This window comes from Thermobia domestica, chromosome 6 (genome assembly GCF_964235325.1).
Source record: "Thermobia domestica chromosome 6, izTheDome1.hap1.1, whole genome shotgun sequence".
NCBI lineage: Eukaryota > Metazoa > Arthropoda > Insecta > Zygentoma > Lepismatidae > Thermobia > Thermobia domestica.
Genome location: NC_137459.1, coordinates 46437385 through 46449822, shown reverse-complemented (window position 1 = coordinate 46449822; position 12438 = coordinate 46437385). Strand labels below are relative to the sequence as shown.

Sequence of the window (12438 nt, the reverse complement as noted above, 5' to 3'; positions counted from 1 at the left end):
CGAAAATGTATACGTGATATAGCAAACCACGTATATTAAATACCAGACGTAATATAGCAACCATGGAATGGGCTTTCCCCAGAAATATTTCTTCGGGCGCCCATGATCCGGACTGAGGACTTTGACTTTTCTTCACCAGTATTTTGGCATCGAGGGACTAAAAATATCAGTTGAGTTCGAGTAGGGCTAATCAAAGGCGTACACATGCATAGAGAAATCGATTGTACAATTGATAATAATTTAGATCAACTTTAAGTCTAAAAGAAATGTATGAACCCTAAACAAGTTGAAAATTGTTCGGAAAATGTATCGGTAAATATCGGTGTCCATTTGCCGATAGCATACCCCCAAAAGTGGCCGATATCACCGATACCGATATATCGGTACATCACTAACTCATGCATCAAAAATAATATCTGCGCAACTGGGAGATCGCGTAGGAACTTGGTTAAATCAATTTTATTACATAAAAGATGCCACCCCTTTCAACGGGAATTTTAAAAAACGCTAGAACACGAGTCCTATTATTTAAAGATTTTACGTACCAAGTTTCATCTTCCTAAGTAGAGTGTATTACGAGATACTCAAGTCATTTGAGGAGGACAAAAAGAAACCGTTGCACAAGTGAAACCATTATACAGTATTACATATGGACAGTTTCAAGATATTGCAGAGTACAGAAGAACTAATTAAGTCCAAGTTAGTTCACTACGACTTTTATTAGTCCAAGTTAAAGAAATACGACGACGACGAATTTGCGTATCAGTAAGAGAAGTGAATAAAGATAAGAATTATTTGAGTCCACTTGGGCTCTAACACATTCATACATAAATAAATACCAAAGATACTTCTGATTTCAGTAAATGTCTCTCGTGGGGTTTGTATGATCCCCCCCCAAAAAAAGTACGGTATTTCGATGTATTTTATCAATAGTAATCATTATTAAAGCGAGACAATATTTAGAATTTTTCTTTGATTGCAATTGCATAACAATAATAACGGACTAAAAAAATCACGTAAGAAACATTCATAAGCTTATTAAAAAGTTCCTTTTGTAGTACAATCTCTTTGAGTAATGAATGGGGAATTTAGGTCTGAAAATAATACGAATATGCGGGAGTGACACGCGATAACCCACAAATGTGTGTTCATCAAGATTTTACGAAAACTTACACTTTTACGAACATTTTTCGTTGTTTGGTTTAATGATTTAAACTAGGCTTTTTTTTAACCCAGCTGGTTTAAACCAGCCAACCCTGCTTTAACATGATTGATTGGAAAATGTACAGAGCCAAAAGATCAGAGTTCAGATGAACGTTTTATTTTTCATTTGTCAAGAAATAATAATAATAATAATAAAAAAGAGGAGGCTTACAGTCATGAATGGTTTGTTTTCTTTATTATATCTAAACATTAGGTTAGATAATGCCTAGAGTACATATAAAAGCTATAAGCACAAACGATCTAACTATTATGGTACGTTCAATGTTCCCCTATTGGGGATCTAACCGGAACCTTGTGCATGTGTGCTAAGGTACACACTAGATTAGTGGAAATGTGCATCTATTTTATCCCCCGTCTCTCTCTCTCTCTCTCTCTCTCTCTCTCTCACTATATATATATATATATATATATATATATATATATATATATATATATATATAGATAGATAGATAGATAGATATAGATAGATAGATAAATAGATATCTTGCCCTTCCCCAAGCAAAACCTTAAATGACGCTCCTGGATGAATTGTTCTTAATTGTACTGTATTATTTGATGATTAAGTGGAAATTTGACGTTTAATTAAATAATTCTAATTAATAATGTTTGTATTTCAGATCTTTCATATTCACTCGTGGAGAACGTGAGAAATATGATGCTTGATGACACTGGAGAATCAACAGTGACTCCCAAGGACACGAATAGTAGTGAGGTGAGTCCTTTGGAAAAGAGGAAGCGAAAGCATCGCCGCGGGAAAAAGAAGAAAGGGAAGGTTCCTTGTCGGTACATCAATGGAAGCAAAACTAGTTTGGATGGAGGCACTGACGATGAATACGAAGAAACGGAAACTGAGGCAAGTACTGTGTCAATTGATCACTCGTTCACAAGTGTCCACCATCTATGGAATCATATGCCCATGTTAAGACCAGTGGACGTGCCGAATGCTCCAGAAAATTCAACGCAATTTCTCATCGACGACCACGAAAACTCTTCTCTTTTCTTGAATTTTGAGCGTGGCGGCCGCTTTTCCAACCAAAGCGGTGGTGTTTTGTCTAACTCCATCGCATCACAAGATGATACTGATTGCCCTTCGCCGGAAGATGATTCGTTTTGGGCAAAATACTCTGAGGAAGACTTTGAAAAGATGTATCGTAGTGCGAAAGAAGAAGAACTACTGACGTGGTCTCGGGAGACTCTTATTACCGAAATCATTAAGCTCGAGAAAAAAGCGCATAGACTTGAAGAACAGATCTCGAGACGTAATCCCAAGGTTTATTTAGCAAAGTTACAAGAACAGTTGTTGGTTCTTCAAGAAGAGAATAAGCGTTTACGTAGTTTAGGCACTTCTGTTGTGCAGAAGTATTCATCTCAACAGACAGAACTCAGTAGTGAAGACGAGTGTCCAGTGACTAGTAGAAATCACGGAACTGACAGTGTGTGTGAGCTCGAGACTGTTGTCGCCCCGCTGACAATTCAGGAAAACAGCGTTACTGGCTCGGAAACGCAAGTTACGTCTCCTGTTCAGGAGGGTGGTGGATCACACTCACCCTTAGAATGTGATTCTGTGATGACGTAATGATGTTCAGTGGTGTGTACTGAATAAACTTTCTATAGTGTAGTGTATTAAGTTTTAAACGTAAGTATACTTGTTTGGCACGTTGAGAATTTCGTTGTAATCAGCGCTCGAAGTGAATACAACTACCAAGGAATTTTCCAAATTGCAATATATATATATGTAAAATATAATATTATTGATTTAAGTATCTAGTTGAATATACAACAGAATACTGAGAGTAGTTGTGCTCTGTATACAACAAATTTGTTCTTTAGCAGCGTTAATGTCTTCAGTTTTATACGGCTTTGAACTTCTAGGATTTAAATTATATTTGTAAAAGTGTGGCTTGATTTCTTTCTTGAAGTTTTATATAATTTTTGCATATAAATAGATGAATTCAGAAAAAAATAAATATGAATTGTTTGTTCTTCGTATAAAGTTTGTTGGTAGAAAACTTATTTTGAACATATATGAAAAAGTGATCTTACGGTTGACTTGTAAAATTACAATATGCACTTCTAGATGAAGTATAATATGTGTTCTTCGTTTCAGTTAAAAATCTCACCATTCTTACAAATAAATAGATATTATTTATAACTTAGAATGTACTGTACTTTGTAGGAAACCTCTTTTCCTTGCAGTGTATTTTATTACTTGTTCAATTTCATCTTCACCAAGTTTTTTTTTCTTTCTTTTTTTCGTTCGGCACGGAAGCTCAGTGATAGAGCGCTTAGATCCAATGCAAAGGATCCATCCTGTGATCCTAGGTCATGTTAGTTCGGGTAGACATTATCTTATTGGTTGATTTCCACGAAGTTCTCCCATTTTTTTCCCTACATTCTGATTTCATCTTTCTTTCGTAGTCATTCATTTTGATCAATCATCCACCTACTTAAACCTAGAGGGCTTAATCATGGGACGTGAAAGTAAACATTTCAGTTGTTTTTTTTTTCTGTTCCTCTGTTATTATCTTTGACTCATTTCCCATTCTTGTTTTTGTTGCCTACTTCCATATAAGGAGTTGAATTTTCTCGAATGAAGAACCGAATAGGTATGGAAACTAAGATGTAGCACCAGCAAAACAGGTCTCCACAGAAAGAAACCACTACTACTATCGAAGAAAAAAACGCATTAAGAGCTCTGTACAGAACAGAAACTTTCACATTTCGAAAATCAAAGTAAATTGGAGAAATTAGTAATATTATGCTGAACAAGAATGCTACTCGAGATTTTTTGGTTGAAACTCAGTAACAGTGACATTTCACACTGCTGAAAGAGGCATTTGATGTCTGAACAGCCTACAGTCGACTCATCGTGGGAAGTAGATTATATTTTGGAGAAAGACCTTTCCCTGTAAGAAAGAGAGAGTTAAGCTTGTATGACAGATTTACAAGATATTCTTAATGTGTTAAAACTATAAGCATGCAATGATATTTATCCTTTCTTCTTTTTTTCTACTACTATAAATATTATACTCCTAGAGGTTAATTTTCTTCTGCATAATATTGTTCAAATCGTCTTTTACAAGTAGTTTTCAAACGAATGGTAGATTTTTAATTGGACATCTCATTTGAAGTAGGGAAATATTCCGTCCAGGTCACGTTCAGAAAATAGAATAATAATTAAAAGATCCTTCTTGCCAAAGTCTTTTTTTTTTTTTATTTAAATGTTTGTGTTATGCCATTGAATGATATCAATACTATGTGATTGTAAAATTTATTTCCCAAAAGCATGTGCTTCAGCAGCTCTTGTAACATTTAAAAGATGGTGGAATGTCATTTAGACAAAAGTTGGAATGCTTCTCTTCTTCAAACCACACGTTCATTTATTATCTGTGGTGACCTCGCATAGTGTATCGCTGTAACGCTTTCACTTTTAGTGTGAGCGGTCCTGGGTTCGATTCCTGGTGGGGACACTTGTTAGAAAAAAGTGTAACAGGATTTTCAGTTCAGCCATTTTGAGTGAAATTTTCCTTATTTGTCCCAGATAAATGCTGGGATAGTACTTAACGTAATGGTCCCAGACTGCTTCCATTCTTCTTTCCCAATTCTCCGGACAGTGTGATTGCTAAGGGACGTCATCCCTTATATATGGTGGGCTAGCATAGCCGGAAGCCCACAAATCAAATTCCTAATCCTATTTATTTTCTGTGAATTCGTTGACTGTGGGTTAATTGAGGTGCCAACATTGAAGTGCCTCCCCCCTTTTTTGTGTATTAAAGATAACATATTTAAAACAGGAGAAAGAAAACATACTAAATTCTAATTCATTCAGAAATTGCGTACAGACCTTTGGCGTGGGAAATCCGGGTTCGAGTCCAGGCGGGAGCTCATGTGGTTCGGGTTCCGCGTTAAGCTGTAAGTGCACGTCTCATATAACCTCACTGCCGAAGGGGACGCTAAACTAAAATCAAATCCAAATCATTCAGAAATTATATGAGGAAGACCACTTTCAAAAATGACTGTACTCTTCTCTTTATTAATTATGGCTACACAGAAGCAGCGATCCAAAGATTCTGTCATTCATTGAAACTAAAATTACTTAATTTGGCTGTTTTATTGGTCTAGTTTTCCTATTTCTGTGGTGTGCCGAACTAACTATGAATCTTGCTGTACCTTTTTCAACACCTATGCATATCAGCGACAAATGAACTACAAAACGAGGAGTTCTCGAACGAAGTTCCCTTCAGTCAGTCATCAACAATAAACACACGTTACCGTATCGAAATGTATTATTTATTTATTTATTTATTTTTAATAATTATTCGCATAACCTCTTCTCTTGGCACCATGTTACCTTAAATATTGAAACCGGCTCATATTCCGATATATTTTAAGTATCGTTCCTGCTATAATCTCCAAATATTTATATGTAAACGAATATCGGTGTAGAGTATTGCTGTTAACGCATGGAGAAGGTTGCTGTTTTAAAATAGTCCAAAACTGATTGCACGTAGAAATTAGCTTTCATTTTTTAAAAGATAGTAATTTACTTGCATTTCACTTTAATAGTCTTTCTTAAGAAACGTTGATAATGAAACTAAATACGAAGTAAATTGAGAAAATATCTCATATTATTGAACGGTATAATACGATAAAATTATATACTTCAAATAAGCCAGAGGCAATCATTTATTTATAAATATATTTATGAATGATACTAATTTATTTCATACTGAAATGTTAAGTTATTTCACGATTAAACCATACAATCTGATGTAATGAAGCTTGTATTTTTTGTATTATATTTATCAGAAAGTAACAAAATTTTTATTTACATTTTAATTTATTAAATTCTTGTATCTGTAGCAAAGTACGAGAACTCCAGTAATCAAATGAATGTGTTGGAAATGAAATGCGACCCTGTCATAATGTAGAATACAAAGATTTGTATTAAACTTGTATTTGTAAGTTAGTTTGGCATATATATTTGACCTTAATACTTGAAATGCATTATTTCATCTACTTGAAGTTTTAGGTCAAACTACTTGTAATAGTATTTTAGTATTCTGTATTTGTTTCGTTGAATGAACACAAAAATCGTTGGTATTATATCCAATAATTATTGGTATGAATACTAATAATAATGTTTAAATACTTGTTATTTGTACTAGCAAGTACTGTATCGTGTCATTTCGAGCGCTGATGATTAAAAGTGCAAGTCATGTTTAAAATGACATATTTTTGTATAAAGAATCCCTTATCTAAATGACGAAAGATTGTAAAGTAATTTGTGCTTCATTGCTGTTTATGTAATGTGTAGAATATCGCGTTTGACATTAACGTTGTAATATAGTAGTTTTAAGGAAAAGATAATTTGCTAGATAGCAAGTTACTCATTTTGTACAAGCTTTTCTGTGGACACAACTCATGTCTGTATGAGAGAAGTGCAATTCCACATTCCAAAGTTCATACTTTTGTTTGCAATTAAACCTGTCTATTCCTCATTGTTCATGTTCTAAGTTCTGTGACTACTAACAACTTGTCAAGGCGCTTTTACTTTTGGTTTGTGTGCTGTTGCCTATAGGAACACTTGTGTCTGCATATTTCCAGTTAAGAAGACTAGCAATTCCCAAAGCTTACCACTATGAAAGCACACTAAATAAACTTCCGGTATGACGACAAATATAAAGCAGTGTACATTGATCCTGTAAATGCATATAACTGTGTACATAGCTATTTAATGCTTTCGAAAACTTAACGCTGTAAAGTGCAGTGCAGAATGTGTATAAAAGCAATACTAACTTTTATGTTGCACATAAAGTTGATGTCGAGGTGTTGTATTCTCGAAGAACTGAACAACTATTATTTATGGCACACAGTTCAAATATATGTATATTTAGTTTTCGATAAGACTGATACAAAAGGTGGTACGTCCTAAGGGACCTACTTGGAGTTTTTAAGTTTTTATTGGTTTCTGTTTGTTAAACTTTTATTTTCTTTTGGTAAAGGAACCAGTAGCCACTGCTATCTTAAATGTTTTTTGGTTCGTAACTTAAGACCAAGTTGTGAGATAAAATACAGAAAATTGTCGAAGAAATTTTTCTTCAAAGTAATTCAGATCGTGCTTGAATATTTGCTGTTTGAGAAGTCTGTACTTGAGCTTAACTTCAGAAACAGTACCTATTACCATAATTATAACTTTAGTTGCAATATTTCCTGGTGCATGATTCAGATATTTTGTTTGCAGTAGCTCCTGTTTTCCTTTTTTGTAAATATACAGGTTTCAAGGATAACATTGGACATCCTACAAGGTCTAGTTCAGGAACATTTGACTGTATTATGAAAACCAACTGCATTAGTTTCAGGGAAGCAATGAGTTGCGGTGTTCCCATCTAAAAATGTGCCCACGTAATCTATATGGGTACTGTTTGTAGATCAAAGAAGATATTTAATTGAAACTGCATGATTAATATGCACATTTATCTGGTAACTAACGTGTACAGTCGCATGTAAAAATGGAATTTTCACTTTTGAGAGGGTTCTACATGTGTATTTCTATTCATAATATTAATGTTAAATAGTAGTTCTTATTTTTCTCTGGAATGTTTGTCTCAGGTTACTGAAAAAAGTTTTCGAGAAATAGTCGAGGGTTACTCTTATTTTCAAAATAATTATACTGCACAAACGATTAGCATTTAATAGTTCTTTGCTAAATTGCCTTTTTACGAAACTTATCATTATCACTAGAAGCAGTTCCGGGAGATTTTGTTTCATTATGTAAAATGATCACAAATTGACGTTAACTAGTTAATTATTATCCGAATTATCCAATTAAATCTGTTGTTTTAACAAATTTGCATAAAATTCTATGCGTGTGCATTGGTCAACTTCAGAATTACCGGATCAGCTTGAGTAGTTCCCTCGATGTGGAGAGAAAATATAATTCTTTTTGCATTATGAAAAGACATACTTACATGTGTTAACTCATTCTTAACTTATTGGTGCAAGACCATGTACATTATAGATACGCAGTTCTGCTGTCGACTGTTCAGATTCTATGAGAGATTCGTATGACACAATAAACAGTATCTCAGACAAATGATTTCTTGGTTTTGATGGATTTTGTAAGGTTGTCTTCATCATCCCTCTCCCCGCACGAGATTACAACCGTGCGATCATTACAGGAGACAGGACTTTCTTTGTTGTATTTCCTAACCCTCAAGTTCACACCGCAATCCTTTAAAAGTCATTCCAGTTAAAACTCGCACAATTTTGATGTTTCTGAAACCAAATAATCTGTTAGGATTTAAAAAGATTGGTACCATAGAACATAAAAAACAGTTTAGTAACAATTTCGATAATTTGTTTTCAGTTAAGTTATAAGTGGATGACTCCATAATGATCTCAACAGTGCTCTCAACCGAAAGTAACGTGCCCACATCGATTATTACTTCTGCCATGTGTAAAATATGTCCTATCAAAAGTGAACTTTCCAGAAATATATATTTGTCATCTGTACAATAAATATTTCTATCAAAAATTATATTGTAATTTCAAGAGCTTTCCAGTGACGTATGTATAAAGATCTGAAATTCTATACAACATATGCACTTTGCCGATTGTTTACTGAAAAAGACCTTGCAGACTCATAGAATTTAATCTAAGTAATTTAGAAAACACATTCAAAAACAATTCGACACATAGTTGTCATCTAAGCTGAATACTACAAAACAATGGATAAAAGTGCAAGTGATGTTAGATAGTTATGCATTTTGAAAATACGAATTATCAAAATTGAATAATGTCTGGAACTGTGAAATTTATTGTTCAGTAAAATTTGTTTTCAGGATCTTAACATTAGACTTATTACAAACTATTTTGCAATAATATTATAAACGGTGACTTCAGCTATAATTTTGAACAGTAGTCAGCAAATGAAAAAGAGGAAAATATAATACACATATATTTTAAATAAACGATAGTAGTTTCTACATTTGAGTTCCATTTTGGTGAATCTTAATACTACCTGTTATATCGGGACTTAGTAATTTGTAATCATCAAAAAAAGTACACCCACGTAACCTCATATATATGTTGTTTTGTAAATAGTTTGGAGAGAATGGATGAATTTGATTTTATTGTAGAGACAATATAATTCATTATGTTCTTGAAAACGACTTCAATTGGTACATTGCTTCCAATGTTAATAAAAGAACAAGTACATTATATTATTTGCGATTATACAGTGATATGAATCTTTTGATCACTATAATTTGTTTTTGACTATTCTCGTTATATTTTTTGGTGTAAATATTTCGTTTTGTACAAAAGCAAATGTAAAGCGTGTTTTATTGCTTCTATTGCAAATATATGCAATAAATTGGGATATTCACTTGTTTCTACGTATGCATTTCAAAGATATTTGATGATCTGAAAATTTGACGACGTCTGCTAAAGCAAGCAAATTTCATTCGTTATATTTTGCAAATTTTCTCCTGTGAACGGAGATATTCATTCAATTTTGACTTCTAATACTTGGAATGGTGCTGCGTTCATATGTATTGGATTATGTAATAGCATGCATTACTATGAGGTTGTGTTCATATTCAGTTACTAAATTTGACGATGCTCGTATTTTGTTGTTCATCTTTGTATCTGATCTACAGTTCGTTATTTTAATGACAAATAATGTAATATTATCTAAATTATGTTTTTGTTGACTCACAGGTGACTACTAAAGCTATCTGAATGACTTAAAGAAATGTTTTTAAAAAAATGTCCAAATATGTTCACACTGTATACGTGCTAAATTATTCAGTTAGAACTTCTTTTGTGTTTTAATTCGGAAACAAGTTTCTTCTCAACATTAAATTCTGTGTTACTTTTACTATTATTATTTGGAATATTAACAGTACATTTGATACTGTATGAAAGAGTTCTCGTGATAATTGATGTATTTGATACTTACAGATTTTTTGTTCTATCACTTGCAGCTTTATTTACTACTTGTATTTTCTTTTAAATTAATTGTATAAGGATGTACAAAAATTTGTATATTTAGGGTTTTAATTGGACTTCGGTAAGGTGAAAACACACTTCTAACGATTTAAAATCTTCTATGGAGTTTGGGCACCAAACATTGTCGACAATTTAACAAGTTAGCTCCTTCCCTCAGTGTTCCTGGTATATAGCGTTGAGAGTTGCATAACAATTTAAAGATCTAATATTATATCTTCAGTATATAATATTCAACCTCCTTTAAATTGCAACAAAGGAGTAGCTTGTGAAGAGCTTCTCAAAGCTACGTAGCGAAAACTTCGTGGGATATACACTGATCAGCCAAAGCATTGTGACTGCCAAACTAATATCCGATATGTCTACCTTTGGCTCGCATGACAGCAGTAATACTGTTTGGTATGGAAGAAATGAGACCTTGGTAGGTCCCTGGATATATGGCGCACAACATCACCACACACACTTCACTAAATTTCTGTAAATTCCGCGATCTCGAGTTTGTTCAGTCGCATCCGAAAACGTTCAATTGTGTTCAGATCGACTGAAGAGCACAATGTGAATTTCAGTTGCTGCATTGGCCACCAGATTCAAATAACTGCAGCACATCGTTGGCCTTGTGAGAAGGAGCGATATCCTGCTGAAAGATGTCATTGCTAACTGAAAACGTGGCCGACATGAATGGATGTGGATGATCAGCAATAACCTGCCGATAGCTAGGAGCGGCCATGGTGCCCTTCACACGCATTATTGGGCCCTTGGATGACCATGTAAAAGTTTTCCAAACCTTAATGGAGCTGTCATCAGCATGACGTCGTCATACTGTGTACCTCTGGAGCATGACAAATCCTCACTTGGCCATCGACCTGATGAAGTATCTTGGTTCATCGGACCACGCAACGTTGTGCTGTTGCTTGGTGATCTAACGACGATGGTCACGTGCCCATTTCCGTCGTAATCTACGATGCTGTGCAATTAACATTGGTACATGTGTGAGACATCGGCTGTAGAGGCCCAAAATTAAAGTTGCGGTAAATTGTATGTTCAGGCACTCGTACTTTGTACCCTGTTACAGTATGGTGTTAATTTTGGCTCAATTTTCACCCTACTCTGTTGTAACAACGTCCATACTCTACGATATCTAACATTTTTAATGAAGTCTGGACACCCCATGCCTTGTTATTCAGCGCTGGTTTTACCGTTCTTTTCCCATCTTTGAACGAAACTAACCACGGCAGCGCTCGAACACTCACTCTACAAGTCGGATATATCGCCGGCCTTCTCCATTCTATACATAAGCATCACACTGTCTAATCGAGTGAGATCACTGTCACCGTCTGACCAGCGGTTCTGTTTTGCCCTGTGACTTTTACGTCTGCCAAAGATTGCGTTCAAAAAATAGCATTTGTTTTGGCTGGTCAGTATATCGCATTTTTCTAGGGTACGCAGTCTTAAATTTTAGGACAGACCCACTCTATATAATTCAGATTGTGAAGTTTGCAATTTAGAAAAGAAAGAAAAAAATAAATAAGTATCTGAAAATTAAGACGAAAGACAGTTACAATTCAGAAACTTATACATGGAGATTTGTCACTTGATATCTTTATTATTTTAGCATAATCTCAATTAGCGGGTCTGGCAGCGCTGCGTTTCGAAGAACTCGCTTATTTCTAGTGCTGTATAGTAACCGTTTTATAATTGGTTATGCACTCTTATACATATTGTTTACAAGCACCTAAGGTCAAGTTAGACTGAAATAGCTGTAGAGGAAAACTGACCGTACCCCTAGCACTATACATAAACTATCTCAGTTAACAACAGTCGCTTTCCATTTTGTTTCTATAAATTTCAAGTGTTTCATTATTATTATTATTTTGCCATTTCTAATACAAAGATATAAAATAATCTCGAAAACTCAACAGTATTTGATAGTTTCTGTAAACTACTTACTGTGTTCCTATTTAAAGGAACGTATTTTTCCCAGAGATGTTTGGAAGGTGTTTCTGACACCAAAAACATGATTTTAAACCGTTGGAAATGTGTATTGATACTTTGTCCGGGTTCAAGGTACCAGCTTGTTAGTACTAATCTACAAACTGATTTTGACTATCCGTGGAAAATACAAGTACATTGGAGTAAATTAGCACAATTTAAGAATATCATATTTCTGTAAATTTTCATATGAGACTATTCTACATGTTTTTA

General features: G+C 34.2%; 1 protein-coding gene across 3 annotated transcripts in view; it reads left to right on the top strand.

Annotated features, from left to right (window-relative positions):
• Positions 1-11837, top strand: part of LOC145687971 (uncharacterized) — a 67590-nt gene extending 55753 nt beyond the window's left edge. For all 3 annotated transcript variants that reach the window (XM_081761588.1, XM_081761589.1, XM_081761591.1), the window contains exon 2: positions 1842-11837. In XM_081761588.1, coding sequence (XP_081617714.1) covers positions 1842-2800 — 959 coding nt within the window. In that variant the 3' untranslated portion in view covers positions 2801-11837. The remainder of the gene's footprint in view (positions 1-1841) is intronic.
• The last annotated feature ends 601 nt before the right edge of the window (positions 11838-12438 follow it).